Source organism: Nanorana parkeri, unplaced genomic scaffold (assembly GCF_000935625.1).
Source record: "Nanorana parkeri isolate BGI_ZX_2015 unplaced genomic scaffold, ASM93562v1 scaffold287, whole genome shotgun sequence".
NCBI lineage: Eukaryota > Metazoa > Chordata > Amphibia > Anura > Dicroglossidae > Nanorana > Nanorana parkeri.
In genome coordinates, this window is record NW_017306555.1 from 797,569 (window position 1) to 816,215 (window position 18,647).

Consider the following 18,647-nt stretch of genomic DNA (forward strand, 5'->3'; position numbering starts at 1 on the left):
TAAGGGACATGAAATTACCACAGTTGTTCTTTTCCGAGCTGCTCAAATCATCATACCCAGGGACAACGTGGGCAGCAAAGCCTCTCCACTTGTCCATCTTCCTATGATTGTTCTTATATTGCCCATGCCTCGGATCATACAGCTTTGGGCAGACTTCCACAAGTTCTACAAAGAATTCAGTGTCCACTTCAGCCATCATGGTTCCTATCTTCACAAATCTCTCTCTACAGAGAAGCAGGAAGTTCAGGGTGATGAGATTATCCAAACCAGCCAAAAAGAAAAAAAGTTTTTTTTCTCCCATTGCATTCCGATGCGGTTTTGACGCATTTGTGCGCATTCCAGACCAGACAAAATGTGACCAGCAGTATTTTTCTGGTCTGCTCTGGAACTGACTGCGATGGTGTGAACTGAGGCCAATAAGATCATAGGGAAACATTGGGATGCATTTTAGGTCCAGAAACAATCTGGTCTGGAGGTGGTGTGAATGGGCCCTCAGAATGGATACTGGTTTGAAGTCAAAGGGTTCACACCAAATATTGATTTGATTTAGATTTTTCTTCTGTTTACTCACTTTGCATTTTGTACATTGATTCAAATATACAATAAAAATATATAGTTTTTAAAGCATTCTTACTTTACAGCATCACACACACGGTGGCCAACATCTTGGTGGCTTTGCATGTAATTGGTTTTATAGCAAGGAGATTAACTGCAGTTTCCAGAAAGCCACTAGTGGGAGAATCTAGAGCTCATTAGGAAAAAGCCCAATAAAAACCTGAAACAAGTACACACAAAAGGTCCCCCTAAAAAATATTCAGAGCAAGCAAATAAACTCACATTCTCCATCAGAACACTCTCTACCAAAAGTAGCAGTATGTAAAATACTAAATTGTGATATATATGTATCTATATATGTAGATATATATATATCACAAGGTACATAAAACGCACAATACAATAATCAGAACCTGCTTCATCGCTTCTACCTCTGCACAAGCATTCTACACACAGAAACCACATGTAAACCTCTCCTTCAGTGATGCCGGAGACAGACGCAATCAAGCCTAAACACGCCGATCATAAACCCAAACATCTTTAGTAAATATTTTTAAAAGAAACCTGCTAGCCTACAAAACTGAAAACAATGAAGGAGTATTTGAATACAACCTGTGTGCGACTTGTGTTCCGTTCCCTTTATCATTTGGTGACCAGTGGGAAATACCTGCCGCTCGCTTGCTCGGTGTACAGGGAGGTGCCAGTTTCAGGCTGAATAGCAGACTGCTTATCACAAATATCACACCTACAGAGCATAGTTCAAACTTCCCTGTGTTGTACCAGGCTTCACTGCATGAAAGTAAACACAGGAAGGAAGCTGGCTACCAGGTTTCATGTTTCCTTAAAGAACCAGGAGCACAAGAAAAGACAACACAACTGGACATCTCCAAGATATCACAATTCTGTACAGAAACTGTTTCAGCATAGACAAGTGAGAGGAAGAGCTCAATGTTGGGTGTAATCTTTGCCGTCACCTGGTTATAGTATCACATTATAAAGGCTGAGCGTGGAGCCGCATTGTAAGAGTTAAATCTTCTCCTATTGTCAGTCTTAATGAATGCTACATTGATGAATACACCTATTACACAATATTCTGTATGCCTTCGCGAAGCTAAAATGTAAATGTGTTCCAAGTTAGGAACTAAACTGCAATTATTAAACGTTAAAAGTAGAACAACCAGACCGATCTGTAACATAAAAACATGCAAAGGCAAGACACTAAAGAATACTTTGATATCATTGGCTTACACATACTGAGGTGTCGGAAAGTGAAAGAAGAATATAAAATGTTGTAATCAGTGGCCGCAGTCAGAAGACATGTTTATGGGTCTCATTGCTTTAACATAGAGACTGAGACCTCATTGCTTTAACATAGAGACACCAGAGGCTGCAAGTTTAGGGACCACTGCATTAGTCCCCTTCCTGTGGAATGACAGGGCAGCTCACGATAGAGCACACAAAGGACTCTCCTGCTTTCCTCTGTAGCTCAGACATGCTTAAATATATTGATTTCATTAGGCAGAACTCTAAACATAACAGTGTTACAATGTTTACACATGTATTAACCAGTTATTGTTAAACTGGCCAAAGAAATTAGGGAACAGGCACACATACATACATGATCCACCGGACTGACAACATATATTTTGGCCATTTTCTCTCACGATACAGAAGCAATTCTACAAGATCGCCAAGATGGCTCCTGTTTGGGGCTGTGAGCACTGCCCTATAGACGCAGGATCATTGCCAGACCAGTTCTAACGGAGCCATTATTATTATACTCTCATTATAGATAATAGGCTAATAGTACTCCATGTAGATGACAATGCAGAATGACACTCAATTTACCCTCCTAACATCTAACAAACCTGAAACATACAACACGGCCAAGCTGCCATGGAATATAATTCTTACTAGCAGAGTTTCAATCGCCATTTCTTTGCCTGGCTTATCAAAAAGAAAAAAAAATTTGCAAGGACTTGACAATGTCAAAAAACAAGGATTTAAGATGGTTTATGAGCTGATGTTCTGAATGTCGGCTCCCCAGTTGTAAGAATTAGAAATATGCCACACGAGATGCCGTTTTGGACTTACTGCATGAATAAAACTCAAGAACGTCCTTTATGACAAATGTGTACAGCCGCACAAAGTGACCAGCTTGCTCTGCTGCACTTGCACCCGGTAAGTATTCCATGATGTTACACAAAAGCTGAAGAGCAGTAATAAAACGTACAAGCCTGCTTGATTTACCAACACGCTACACTGATCTCCCTGCTGATGAAATATTCATATGGGGACGTCACGCTCTCAATCCTTCCAGCGCCTCTCTCAATTAAGCACAAATCACCTCCTGGCACTGACAGGAACCTCAGCTTTCCAAGGCCCCTCGTTCCTGGCTCACCGAAGCACCTCATGGTGCAGTTTACCTTCAAGCAGAATTAGACAATTATTAGGATCTATATGTCCACACATATTTATGAAAAGATGGGAATATTTGTTTTATAGGGTCCTCGGGAGATTCAGAAGACAGATACAGTATAATTGCAATTAGCAACGCTTAAAGAAATCTGCAAAACACTATTTACATCTAAACTACATCTAAAAAGATTCCTGGCAAAGCAGCACCCAGCACTATGGAAGTCAATGAAATTGTAGAGCATCTTCATCTGAGGTCTACGTGACAATAGACTTATTGATGAGATGGGCAGGTGAAGATATTCTTGATGTTTTAAAGTAAAATGCAAATACGTGCAGTCATTTATCCCACTTGAATACAGTTGTTTTAACCATCTTTGCCTTCATCAGCACAGGACATGACTTCAGTTTTATGAAGCCTTATGTCCACTTAATACAAGTTAATACCAAAAAACGGCTTTTGGTTTCTTTTCATCCATATCAAGGCAACCCTAATGGTCATTCTGCTGCTCCTTTGCTTATAACACCAATGCACAACATGAAGCGGAATGAGAGCATCAGTGAATATAGAAATGATGGGGAAGGAGCAATGAATGATGGGAGACATTTTGCAGCAGGACCAGGGCACAACATCTGCTACTAGGCTGTGTGGAAACATTTCTATCAGCTCAGCCGTCATGTCTGGAAAATAACAAAGGCCTAAAGGGATGATTGCTATTAAAGTTACAGCCAGTCGAGGACAATCCAGGAAGCACACGAAGACATCGAGGTCTTATTTACTCCATTTTACACCAGGCGGGAGGGATGCTGCTTTGGCATTCTCATTGTAGGCTGTTCTATTAATACAAGCAGGCATCGCAGGAATGAGAGACACATGGGAAACGAGCTACTGGCACGTATTCTATTCATCTGATTCCCCTCTGTCCGGGAAAACAGGGGATGAAAATATCTGCAGACGCAAAGTCATTCCAAAGCCTTAAATGAGCTAGAGAAAAGTTGCTCTCATGGGGTCAGTAGCAGCCAAGATTTCTATTTCTCAAGTATAACCCTTTCAGAGACTGCGGGGTACACGCTATGGCGGTCTCTGCGATACCAATCCATTAAAAAATAAGCCAGACTTAAAACCAAACTCTAGGGAGATATAAAAGACCCAAATTAATGGAGCTCTGTAATTACCAAAACATCAGCTTCCTGCAGCCCATGTACAGCAGGACTGGAATGTGAGCTGCAAATAGCAGCACAAGGGCCAATCAGTTCATATGGTGACAAATAGCATGCTGATAGGAAGAGAAAGCAGAGTGACAAAGAGATGAGCTCATCACTCGCAGACTGGGGATGGGCCTTGGATGACCTGGGCTCAGAGAAAGTGGGTTGAATATTGCTGGCCATCTGACTGAGGACATCTAGCTGGCAAAAAATCTATGGGGGGTAATCTCTGCATTGAATGTAAATATTGCAGCAAAAGGTGGTTTTCTTATTTTATCTTGTAATGTTATTGTGGTTGGAGTTCTGCTTCAGTCCTGCAAGGTGGCTGCATAGCACCTACTGCACACGTATGGAGAAGATAAGCTACAGGCTTAATCCACTTATCAAGATTAAGGAATGGCTTGTATGATTGCATGGGCACACGGCCGAGAACGCCTGCTAAGCTCTGGAGCTCAGGTTATGGAGGAAAAAAAGAAAAAGCCTCCACAGGTAGAACTGTAAACCACATAGATCTGCAACCTCCAAGTAAAGTCGGCAAGTGCTTGTATAGATTGCCCTGTCCCTGGAGCTCACACATTGTTCTTCCATTTGGACAAATCCTAGACAGGAGTAAATATGCTGAAAGGTCTGATTCCTATTATATGGAGATAGGGGGAATGATTTTCCAACATAATGAGTAATTCCAGCCCTGCCAGTAAAAACCTACCCATGCCTGTGCACCAATGTCCCATAGACTTGAATAGGCCAAACCTACAATGCAGGAACAAGTGACACAGGTGAGGGTAAGGACAAAGTTGAAATGTCTTAACAGTTCCATCAGCTTTCCTACTAAAGCTTAATGTAGTCATATCTGCAATAACCCATCTGCTGACCTACACATCCCAGCATGCACTGCAAATAAGAAGCTGAGACCGGACGTTTCTTACCAATGGGTCAATCCTCCACCAAGCTCATCTCTCTCAACCCCCAATGGTGAGATTGGTGCACCCAGAGTTCTCAGTTCTAACCTTTTGCAGCTTATACTGCCTGTGCCTCACACCCCACACAGATTTTGTGTCACATTATAGATTATTCAATAACTTTTATTCCATCACCGAAAAGCAGCAACTTCCATGTAAACACAGCACCACTGAGCTCCCTATTACATGAAAGAAGCTAGCTGGTGATTTTCCTCAACAGCATCCACCAATAACACTGGTCTACAAGGAGAAAGCCTCGGAAACGAAAGTAGCTACATTTGACCAGAATCCGGTCACTAATAAAGGAAAATTAAGTCCTGAGTATTAATTGGCTCCAGTTTCCAAGATACAGGTTCAGGCCAAAATTGCATCAAAATGACGAGGGGGATGTGCGATTCTGCAAAATGTGATATAGCAATGAGAATGGTGCCACGTCAATCATTATACATTTATCTTTTTATTGATACCAATAACATAACTTTCCATTCATTTATTGGTTTTTCATGTAACATTTTCATGCTTTCTGCACACCATTGGGACTTCGAAAGGCACAGACTTTTTCTTCTTGTTTAGCCAATGACGCAGATAAGTTGCACATGTAATGCAACAATGAGGGGCCCAACTCCTGTCCTGATCCCCCATTTCCTTTTTTACCACTGCTGGCATACTGCACTTTGAGATGCATATGTATCCTCGCCACAAATGTGGCAGAAGTTATCTGCGTTGTTTACACAGTTTCAAGGTATCTTGGCTTCTGAGGGAAAATATCACGCAACTGTTCCTCGGAAATGTTAGGCAATAACACTTTCACAAGCCACCAGATGTAACTGTATGATGCGTGGATCTGACCAGGACAAATGTACCTTGCAATTAAAGAATTACAGCTAGGTAATCGTTAGTCTCAAAGTGAAGATAAATGTATACACTTCCATGTGGTACCATTTTCATTGTTCTACTGTACATTGTGGAGAAGTTACAAGGCATCATGACACCTCCCTCCCCTGTAGGCAAATATTCTCACCTGTATATAAACCTTTTTTTGTGAAATATCTTGAAAACTTTAGCCAACCAACCAGACACCTTTATCACCTGTTTTCTAATTCATATCATCAAAATATGTAAGAATTACCACATTTTATCTCGGAGGTCGATCATTTCCCAAAATTTTAAGTCACCAGAGCAGTGGTCGCCAACCGGTGGTCCGTGAGAAACCAGAAAATTTTGGTGGTCCCCGGGCCCCTCTGATGCCGTGCAGGCTGGGCCGTCAATGAAGCGGCACGGAGGCTCCGGGGCTGCTCCTACACTGACTACACTGAAACAAAAAGTATGAGAATATATCTATATTTAAAAAAAAATTATATTAGTGGTCCGCGGGATTTAAAATTATGATTTTAGTGGTACATGAGGTCTGAAAAGTTGACGACCGCTGCACTAGAGTATATATGGGTGCAAAATAAAAAAAAATCATATGCAGTAAATCTTTCATACACGCATAATTGACAGGGTTTTATTTACTCAAAAATGCTGCAAGCGCAGAAAAACTTCCTGGAGGCTGACAATGCTGACTCTGCTGCCCAAGCACTGCCAGCCTACAGAACTCAGGCCACCCCCTGTCCCTCTCCACATGCATACATTGATTTCATTTTCTCAGCAAAACAATGCTTCTGCCTCGACTCCCAAGAGCCTGCAGCACGCTGTGTAGGGAAAGGGTTCTGGGAGATGTAGTTCTGGTGGGGCATGCTCATAAATCAATATGAACAGACCTAGGGTTCCTTTCCTGTTGCCTCCTTCCAGTAGTTGCCCCGGCAAGAATTTTACAAGCATTATAATAAAGTCACAGGGAGTATTTAAACCTGTTTCTTGCTATAGGAACAAGGTAAAAGAAAAATGAGGGCCGTCTAGCATGCAGAAAATAGCTTTATAAAACATCTTAGTATACGGATATAAAATTAAGTCTCTAGTAGTGTACGGCATTACAATGACTGGGAACAGCCTCTCCCATACAACACTGCTTTGCAAAGGCTTCATTACAGCAAAATATGATTTTGCCAATAAAGCACACATTCTTCTGCTAATGAAAAACATCTTGTTTTCAGATCTCTCTGGCTTGTGGCTGGAAGGAAACAGACACTACAGCACATACTTTCATTCTCAGGTGCTTTAAGTGAAGAATTTAGGCAACTCAGCCAAACTTCCATACGAGAAAATGTTTATGAGCACTTTCAGAACAGTCCTGGCCTATCGTATCAGAAAAGGCTAAACGACTCGGTGACATTCCTGAGATAGATATAAAGGTGGTAATAGGCAGTAATGGTGCACAGAGCACTCTAGAATATCTGTCAGGCTCTCAAGAAGACTAGCCACTTGCTGACACAAGCTATTTATATATAACTGGCATACGATGCAGCAGAGATATTGAATGCACACTCTCCAGGCACCTGTTCTGCACGGTATTTAGGTTGTGAGCAATCGGAAAGCTCCAACACTGTTGGAGAAAGCAGCACATGCACTGCTACCCATCTCCTCCAGGGGGCGCCTGCTCTCCGTGTCATTTCCATCAATGCCCTTCTCCCCTTGACATTTAGAAAACATCTATATCAGTTGTATTGTTGTAAGGCTCCTCACTGCTACAAGAATAAGAGGAGCAATCTGCACAGAGCAGACGTCTCTATGGGGCACCCTGCTATGCTTCCAACTTGCTCTTCTCACACGCCTGCTCTAATTTGTGTAGAAGCATCCATAAATCAGCAAACGTAAATAGAAGAGCCGCAGACTTTCTGCCAAACGTTCCGCAGATATATAGAACAAACGGAGATGTTTCTGCCAGACATAGAAAACACAACTGATAAATGTTAAAGATGCTCAATGAATCCAAAGTAAAACTAACACAAAGCCTATTCTGGAGGTCCTCTCTCAAGCAGCACAGTAGGGTTCCACATATTAAAAGAGGGCAATTTTGGATTTTACCTACAGCACCATCTGTAGGTGAAAACTGGTATTGAAAATCAGCTTATAAACAATATAATTCAGGGGGCTTGTGGTGATTTTACATAAAGGCCATACATAAAGCAATAGCACTAAAATGTTACGCATTGGTTAACGCAAAGTGAATAAAGCAAGTGGCAAAACACTGTATAGAGACGGTTTGTATGAAATCCTTCCAGAGCAAGCCACACATAATTCCTGCCGTTTGTGGATAAGGATATGACAAGCAATCTTGCCATGTTGCTCTTAGGCAGTCAGAGAGGAGCGCTCTTTAGAACTGTAAAACATCAAAGCTGGAAAATAAAAGAGTGCGCTGGCACTGTGCAGCATATCTTCTTTAAAAAGGAAAATTGAAATGAGTACACTCATAAGTCAGATCATTGCTTAAAAAGCATATAGGGGTTGGAAAATATTAATCAGGAACCGCAGCTTAAACCACCAGGATGGGTGTCCAGCTGAAGGGTCCAGTGAATGGAACGCACACACCTCTCTCCCAGTCTTCTGCTTTCTCTCAACAGTCCCCTCACCCACTGCTGTGTAAATGCTGGATACTATTGCTTGGAGGACATGTTTCGGGAAAGCTTTCCCCTCTTAGAGGCTGATGAAGGGGATACGCTTCCCTGAAATGCGTTCTGTGCAAGGATTTGACTTCTGAGTATATGACTTATAATTAGTATATGACTTATAATTTTCTTTATAAAAGGAGATATGCTACACTATGCCATTGCGTTCTTTCTGCTTTAAGAGAAAATAACATTTGTTACAGATCTGAATCAAGGATCCTGGAGATGTACTGATGCATGAGGTAGAAGGTGTTATTGCCTACACATAATGCTCTTCTCTATTTACAGAGTTTGCTGAGATTGGATACTCTGCAGAGATCTGACCTAAGGTGTGGTCATGTGCCGGCAGGCATGTTACAGGTGTTCTTGCTGCAATTTGATCTGGCATTTGACCTGTGTTGGCAGACACAACTTCATTGGCAGAAGGCCGTTCTTAACTTCTGCATGAGCAGAACAAAATGAATTGTATGGAACCCAGTTCTAGTAGTTTCCATTATTTTCAATGTAAAAATATAATTACAATGATCTAATTTTAAACAGGTTTATTTTGATTGCGATCCTTGCATACCATGAAACCATGAACCATTAGCATAGCCAAACCTTGGCTCTGAAGCTGGCCATGGAAAGGAAGAGAGACATATTTGCCTATACGATAAGCAGCACTGTTGGCATTGGTGTAAGTGTTCCCAATGGGCCCTTGGCGCTGCTTCCGTGTTTGAAAACAATTGCCTATCAGCTGGAATAACACACCCCTGCTCATGTTTCTCCTAGACCCTTCAGCTCCTGGTGGAACCTGCTGAAGTTTAAAGAAGGCCACAGACATTTATGCTACAGAGACTAAGGTTCATAAAAATTGCAGTGCTAGTCAATGATAATTCAGAGGCCTATTTATCAAAAGAGGCAAAATGCATGCTTTTTATTTCATCCCAACTCCCACCTGGCATTCTTCCTGCTTCTAGAAGGGCGACATTTGAAGTGTGATGAAAAGGCATAGTGTAGAATGCAGCAGCAAATATTGCAGAGGTGAAGATGATAAAAATGCAGCAGCAAAATACATTTCTTCCAACTAAATGAAGGGTTCCCTTTCCAACTTCCTTCCATTAGAAATAGTAGATTATGCCAGGTTCTGAACAACACAAATTACCAAATACATCTTTTAGGAAAACCTTAAGGTTTGAGAAAAGTTTCTATACAACACACCTTGCAGGGCTGCTGTGACCTCCATGGAGAAGAGTAAAGAAACGGCTCTAAGTCAGGTATGCACACAAGCAGACCAATATGGAGTACCACAAACAAAAACCCCATATGAATGGTAACAATTGGTAGGCCTAGACCAGTGGCAGGTACCTTCCGCACACGAGCTATGGTGAGACCACAAAACCCATGAGGCATTCCAAGAGTAACAGTTACAGACATGATTGCCAGAGTCAGAGGCATGATGGGGCTTTGTAGTTTCACCACAGCTGGAATGCCTACCCCTGGCCTAGACAATGTGATTAAGACTGCTTAAGCAAGGAGCTTCAGAAGTTTTCTTTTCTATTTGTGGCAAGAAAGATTCCTTTTTTTTAAAACTCAAAATCTGACCAAGTAAAGAAGTTTAGGCCAAATCCAGCTGAACTGGCCGAATTTTGAGCTGTGGGTAGCCCTGATGGCACAACTCCATTTTTCAATCGACTTTTGTCAAAGGAGCTGGGCTGAATATTGTCGGCTGGACAGCGACTTCAGCTGCAGTCCCTGTTTGGGTATTCTGACAGTCGGAACCAACCAGGCAGGGGCGAGAGACTACACCATTCATGCTGTTTAGTATGGATGGGGAAATCAAGCATTTTGTATTGTTCATCCAGCCAGCATATGGCCTGCCTAATTATTTAATTGTCCAATTTCATGTTTTGGAGAACGTTCAGTCTGCAACATACGGTCAAACATTTCACTGATAAGTGGCTTTGCAGGACAGTTCAAATCAGAACCATCTAAGACAGGCAGGAAGATGACGTGAAATGTGGAGCTGAGCACACAGATGCAATCCATCGGTCACAGATGTAATCAGGTCGTTACATAATATTAACATAAACTATAAATAAACATTGTAAATTACATCAGGCTTTAATAAATGTGGAGAGAAACAAAACCACTCACCGTCTCTTTGTTGGGCAGCAATTCTTTCCGAATCCTAAAAAAGTTCTTCCCGTATTGCCGCAATCCTTTGATGAACCGTTTCTGTATTGTCAAAGCAGCAAGTTATGTGTTAGGACGTCTTAAGGTTTTAACACAAGAAAACAGTCAGCCTGATAAAGATCGGCCATAGAAGACTGAAGGGTTACGCTTCAAATGGTTAGATTTTTCCTGTGTGCACAGTTGTGAATAGGTCAGTGCACACTCCTAGAAATGAATGTGTACAGACGCAACAGTCAAAAATAACCTAGAGCATATCTATATTCTGGTGCTGAAGGCTGAAGACAATAGACAACAGATCTACTATCAGACGACTGCGACAACACCGCAACCAAAAAAGTTCAAGTCATTTAAAGCATATTAAAAACAAAAATGTAATATACTGCAGGTAACCCGTCCTTAGATGTGGTGGCTGAATTGGTTTTTTTCAGCAAGTACAGAAAACACATGTTGATCTTGCCAGAAATGCATCTGTCATTCTTGAATAAGCGACTAAGTCCCGTCAATCTGCCATGTAATGGAGAGGAACTAAAGGGAGACATGTTTGAGGTCTAGCCTGTGTGACAACCATGGTTCCTTCCACATACAGAAATGAGTGTAGCCAAGAAGGTACAGAAGGAACAAGTAGCATGTTATCTGCAGGATTATTAGGTGAAAATAAAGGGAAAAAGCGTGACAAAAAGAAAACTAATGTAGCCACCTCATCTAAGGATTCCTAAGCTGCAATATATGTATTTTTAGATACACTTTAAAGCAGTATTAAACTCTCAAACTTTTTTACAATAGTGAATACAGATCAAACAAATAAACATTGCAGAGGAACGCATATGCATACATTTTTGTCTAAGCACTTATAATCATGTCCCCAAATAGCTACCTCCAACTTTTACAGCTCGGCTTCCCTGAACTTCCTATCCAGTACAAGGTCACAAGGGAAAGAACAATCTAGAGCAGCTGTCCATCTACTAGCTTGGAGAAGGGAGCAGGGGTTTGGCTTGCCTTGCCGTGCCTGTGTGATTGTGGAGAGACACAGCTTACTAGCACACACAAAGGTGACTCCATAGGACCCTTCAAGGGAAAGGAGCCACCCTAAAACAGAATATCAGGGCCAGTGCTCAGGGGCCAGGTGGTTCTGCAGGAAACTTAAAACTTTTATACATAAAAGGAGCAGCATCCATTAATCAGCATTTTAAATGGTTTAAAAACATTTAACTGTAATATCACTTTAAAGCCCAACTGCTGAGCCTCTGATTGTAGTGCCTGACTTCACAGACACTGTGGTAGCATCTCTGTCCCCCTTCTCGTGGCCAATAACAGAACAGAGCCTGAGGCCTTTTGCTTAGTGACTTTAAAAAAAGTAAAAGTACTTATCTGAAGTCTTACTCAGCTGAGCAAAGTGGTGAGTGGATTCATCTACAAGCACAAGTTGCTGCACATCAAAGCACAGAAAGTATGAACATGACCTAATGGTTTGCACATTTTACGTTGAGTTCTCCCAAGGAAAAGGCTATACTGAGGTGGAGTCATTTGTCCTTGGGTGGCACATAAGTCATAATAGTTCTTGGGGCTTTTACAGCATGGCACAGTCCACACTGAGGCTATTTTCAGACGTAGAACATAAAGCTGCCATCACCTCAGCTCCATCCAAGACTTCTAAAGGCCCTATCATGTTTTATGTGTTGCGGTACTTTATCTGTCTTTTAATTTAGTGATGTGGATATATTCTCCTGAGACCTCGGAGATTTATTCTGCCAGGTGTGACCAAGTGTCCTTATAAACAGGAAACAGCTGCTACCAACTGTTCCTTTTATAGATAAACCGTGTCTTGTAGGGCATGGCTCATCATAAACAACTACCATGTGCCCATTAAAGCCCCCCCCCTCCTAAAGGTGAACAGCATTTTCTATCTGTATTGGAACAACTAATGTGTAAACTAAATAACGTGCAGAACTTATCATCAGGACAATATTCATTTTTCATTTCAAACAGTTGGTACATCTAGACGTACATGTATTGCCTTCTGCCTGCACCTAGAGGCAGTACACATGCATCCTCAACAATTAGAGGTACCATCATATAACAGTAAAGGAGAATGAGTAACTCTGCTTTCAGGGTTGGTAATTACCTATGGCAGTCACGGTTAAGAAGGTGGGGGCCTTTACCACTGGTTCCCATCCACTGACCACAGCCAGTGTATGGTGATCAACTCAAATGGCAAGATTTAGCAGTTATTTGCTGTATTGTAGAATTTTCTCCTCTTCAAAATGCCACTCTGGATATCAACCCAGCTTCCAGTGTCATGAGATCAGCCCTGCTCCCTCTAACTTCCTAAGCTTCATTGTTGTCCTATCAATGTGATGGCCAACCTCACTTTCCAATACTGAACCTTTGGAGGTAGGAGGGGGTGGGGACAGACTCTCGACCCAAAAAGCTGTGTCAATATTTGGGTACCAGGGAGTCCCGGTGCTGCTAAAGTCCACAGATGAACTGACTTTCAACCAACAGAAAATGGCCGTACAACCTCTGGTGGCAGAATTGGTAAGATTTTGACATTTCCAACCAATCGACAATTTTGTAGCAGGTGATAAAGTTGGGGGCTGCTTACATTAGCTGATCTAAACCAGACAACCACAATAACTCAAGAGTGTGTGTCTGCTTTAACACACATTGGAAGAGCTGCTGTTTCTTTGGCCACCACCACCACCACTGACGGCCTTGACAAGATGAAGGAGCGGAGTCTTCCAAATTTTCCACATGTTTGACTGTGGGATGCATGGGAACCTCAAACATCGGGTTCCTACTACAAAATGGGTTCTAATCTATCCCTGTAACTACACCAGGTTAATGTTAGCTGTTTAAATGCAATCTACATATGCCAGAGGTCATCTTCCATCATTCTAGGCGTTTATGGCTGCGTACAGATATTAAAGCTGTGCATAAAATACATGGCAGCATTCTCTTACCACTTCATCTTCCGTCCAGCACTTCTCTATCAGCTTGGGAACTGGCTTCTTCACCAAACGCTGCAGCGCCTTTCCAGCATCGTAGTTGCTTTCGTGTAGCTAAAAATGGAAGAAAAAAAATTCAATTTGTACTATTCTGATACCAACAGACTGAAACGAAGAATCTGATGTCTAATATACAGCAAGTAAAAAAAAGGACACAGAACAAGAATTACAATTTACTGTAAAATGTTACATTTGGTTTACAATGAAGAAATATCTGATGTAACTATTTCAGCTGATACAGACCTAAAACATGATAAAAATACTTTTCCCTGCACTCCTTCCAGTCAATGCAATAGCACCTGTGTTTACCAGAGACCGAAATGATCTACACTCAGAAATGGGTGCGCTCAGCCAGCCAGAGATACAAGTAAACAAATGTAGAAGCACTGATCCCGCAGTCGCCCCGCCCAATAACACTCGTGAATATGAGCTCAATCTTGCACGGCAAACCAGTCATTAATAGACACAAGAACCCCAATCCCGAGTCTTAAGGTCTACTGCCACTTTTCCATTCATACACATACAAAAAATAATATTGACCTATTTGGTTGTTTCTTCTGTGCAGAGTTATACATAAGAGTGTGTGGAGATAATGGAAACTCAGGTACATTAACATACTATGCACCACCCAAACCTTAACATATTTAACCCTTTGTTAGGACAGATGTTCCTACACACCTAGATAACAACTGATCATTCATTCTGCAGCACAGTACAGACAGGGTTATCTATAAAATTTCGCCATCCACCTCATACATTACATAGAAAGGGAGAACCAAACAGAATTATTTAGTCCTGATGTTTTTAGAATAGAGCATCTGAAAAAGTAAACTGCAATTTTTAAGTGTTTTTAAAGTTACGATATGTGAATGGGAACATGTAGGTGGGTGTTATCCCAATTTGGCTGCTAAAGTAGAATTATATTTTAAACTAAAGGGTTTGATGGTTGCCGCCAAACTAGCTGACCAGCCTGAAGTACTCTCATCACAAGGTGTATGGATTGTAGTCCACATACATGATTTCTCTTAGCCTCTGATAACAGGGGTGTGTTTTGGACCCCCCAAAATGCACTGGCTATTCTACTTGAATGTCCCCTGACCAGAGGCGTCCCGAGGCCGGGTATCACCCGGAGCAGATACCGGGTGACACCCCACCGTGACGTCATTGCGCATGCGCGGTCATCTTTTTTTATACCTGCCAGCGACCATCTTGGTGATGGACGCCGGGAGGGAGAGTAGGGGACGTTCACCCAGCGGGATAAGGTACGCCGCCGGGTCCCCTCCCTCTCTCTCCTGCAATTGTCGTGCTCTTGGTCCATGACTGACTTTTCAGAGGGGGCGACACCAAAATGTCTGTCATTTTAGGGGGCGTGGCTTGGACATGGCGGTGTAAGGACACGAGTTTGAGGAGCTCTGCACCCTGACGGTTCTCATAGTGGTACCAGTGACTTTACAGATCCTTTTTTTTGCATGTCGCAGATCCGTGACACCCGGCAGACACCTAGTGAACAAGGTCAACCGGATCTTTTTCGCTTCTTCCTGCGATAGTACTTGCCAGGGACCCGAGTACCAAGGTGTGGTGGATGATACTACTGATGTTATGCTTTTATACGATACACTGATCGTGAGATACCCGCTACGGGTTACATGTAGAGACATTTACTCCCGCCGGGAGTTTTGCTTCATTTCTGTACAGTGATTGTGCCTTAACGTATATGAGGACATGCATGTGATGTCTCAGTTTATTGTAATGTTTTGTGATGGGCGGTTGCCCTACTTTGTTCACTGGAATGTACTTTCTCTCTGATGTACAATAAAGAATTAAAAAAAAAAAAATGTCTCATTTTGGTGTCACCCCTCCAATGGTCTCACTTGGGTGCGGGCCGCACCTACCTTGCGACGCCACTGCCCCTGACCCTAATGGAATTTAGTTGTATCTGGTCTATTTTAATTGGTGTAGCGCTTCTACTCTGACATCTACTGAAGGCACTTTAAGCTAGCAGTGCAGAGAACATTCGGATCATGTGCAAACATGAAGTGACCCAGAAACCTGATCACCATGTTGGAATCTTACTGACCAGATAACAATTAACGCTTTGAAAAAGATGATTAGCCAATTGTCTTGTAGTGTGTGATGTCACATGGAACAGTGATCTGCTCAGGTCAAGTGCAACACTATGGGCAGCTTTATTGCAGCAAACCAACATTTTTCAAGGGTTGTACAAAAAGAAATGAAGAGCAATAGTTACCAATAACCAAAAACTAAATTAACTGCATATAGGATACACCTGACCCATCTTGCCAGGCACAGACAGCTCATTACAGCAGCACATAACCTAGAGAGAACAACAGATTGTGCAAGCAAAGCCTTCCTGATCCGCAGACATAAGCCATCTTCTCCTGCCTCAAATCACCAGCAGACTGGATACATTTCTAACACTTCAGAGCAGCAAGCCGCAGACGTACAGAGCACTCTGACATCCCCTCTGCTCCCCCCTGCTATGCGCACAGCCAAGGTCCAGTTGCCAAAAACAGAGCAGAGAACATGCCTCCTCCATCTCCGGAGTCAGATGACAACTCACGCAAAGAAAGTAAATACCAAAACCCAGGCTTCCTTCAGTCGGCGAATGGATAAACAGCACGCAAAACAAATTCCCTGGAATCCAGCACACTAACGCCTGACAACATCTACAGAGAATTCTCCGTGCATTTATATGTTACAGACAAGTCACTCGACTGCGCATGCAACAAAAGACCAATAACCAACACACATAAAACAACTTTTTTTTCTTTTTTTTTTTACCAGGAAGACGACAATATCAATCAGAAATCTACTCTTGCTGTGTCAATAACAGTCATTGGAAACTTGATTTGTGCTGTATGGTGCACGCCGTCACTGTGCCTGTCACTTCAAAAACATAGACATATATTGTATAGAGCCTTGGTTCTCAACTGGTGGGTTGTGACCCCCCTGTTCAGTGGAACGCTGCATGCTTTACACTAGGTGAGAGGCTCCTCAGCAGTGGCGGAACCACCGGCGCACCAGGGAGACACTCTCAGCGCAGAGATGGGGGACCGCCGGATACTGATGGTTGCAATGGCGATAGAATGCTGACCCAGATCGGGAGCCGCGCTGTGTAATCTGCCACTTCGCACACAGCCGAACGAGTGGGCGGGGACTGGTCAGTAGCGGCAGCGCGCTGTGATTGGCGGAGGGTTGCCATTATTTTCGAATGGCCCCCCAGTGACGTTTCCCGCCGCGTTTCCGCCCGTTCATTTGAACGCGATCGTGGCTAATGAAAAGTTGTGGGTCGTGTTACAAAAAAAGGTACTTGGAGCATGGAGCCGGTTTCCTTTTCAATCAGGAAGCCGGGCAGTGGGTTATGACCCATCTCCCTGATTGGTCAGTAAGTGGGCTTTACTTGTTGCTAGGCAGCCTGGCTTCATGACCAATCAGGAAGCTGGATGGCACCTCATAACTCGCCACCCGGCTTCCTGATTGGTCAGGAAGCCAGGCAGCCTCGGCATGTGAAGCATGTGTTCTTTCGCTAGAACACCGGTTTCACAGGCAATCAGGAAACCGGGCGATGGTTCATGATCCGCCGCCCGACTTCCTGATAATCTGGGCACACGGCACCGGTACTCTGTATCGGCAAGTACCGTAAACAAAACAAAAAATCGGTACTCAATACTAAAAAACTGGTATCGGTGCATCCCTAGATTCTATGAAAATATACTGTATATGTGTTATTTAAATCTGTAATAAAACTAGGACACAAGTTACTAAACGTACACCAAATCAGAGGAAATATTAAGGGAAGGCTGAAACCTATTTTTTCAGCATGCACAAGCAAAGCGTACACACAGTGTGAGAGCAGGTACAGTCATGTAGAAAATGCCATCTGAAGCCAGTGTGATCTGACCATTTCCTTTTCTTCAGTGACACAGCTGGAAGGCTCCTTGGTTTCATAATGAACTCCATTCCTAGTCTCTCACATCTCAACAAGGAGCTGTATTCTAATTTATATCTTCAATTACACTGCATACTCCGTGGATGCCTTCTCCACTTCCTGGCTGAATGGGGGCAGGAGAAGGTGGCTTCAGCAACCTGTGTTTCTGTAATGAGTCATTACGTTCCTATTTCTACACAATACAAAGAGGTTTCAGACCCGCTTAGCTTCAGGGAGACGAGAATGGAACTTTCATATTTCAAGATCGAGCAAATCTGAGGGAATAAATTATCCCTAGACTCCAAAAATTACATTTTGCAAAAGGAGAAAAAACAGGTTTACAGTGCTGCCGGTGATGGCGTTAGCGGATAAGGGAAGCCGCGTGACAGATGGGGTATTAAACCACGGTATTAGTGTCATGCCGAGGGATGGGATGCTCCTCAGCCAACTGGAGACATTATCCTCATCAATGCAGAATGTATGTCAGGTTTCCAGAAAGGATGTTTTATGGTTATACGTTTGTTTTTTTAAATATATGGTCCTATCCTTACATTATGATATAATTCTGCTTTTCCTGTGACTCCATAGATGATCACTTCCAAGCACAGATGTTGAACATTTAAAATCACAGCAGCTCATCTTACAGACCTTTTTCTAGAGAAGCCCTATAAGAGGGACTCCATGCAAAATGGATTTTTACACTGTAGGAGGAATGTGCAAAGGCTTGACCCATCACTGGGACTTTCCTGCTGTCCACAAACCCACCATAGGGAACATCTCATATCAACCCTGCATGGTCATTGACAGATGGGCCGATTGTGGTCACTGACATCAG

General features: G+C 42.7%; 1 protein-coding gene across 4 annotated transcripts in view; it reads right to left on the reverse strand.

Moving 5' to 3' along the window:
* RERE (arginine-glutamic acid dipeptide repeats) overlaps window positions 1–18,647 on the reverse strand; it is a 337,236-nt gene that overhangs the window by 24,488 nt on the left and 294,101 nt on the right. For all 4 annotated transcript variants that reach the window (XM_018557505.1, XM_018557504.1, XM_018557506.1 and 1 more), the window contains 2 exons: window positions 13,819–13,917; window positions 10,820–10,900 (listed from right to left, as the gene is read on the reverse strand). In XM_018557505.1, coding sequence (XP_018413007.1) covers window positions 10,820–10,900; window positions 13,819–13,917 — 180 coding nt within the window. The remainder of the gene's footprint in view (window positions 1–10,819; window positions 10,901–13,818; window positions 13,918–18,647) is intronic.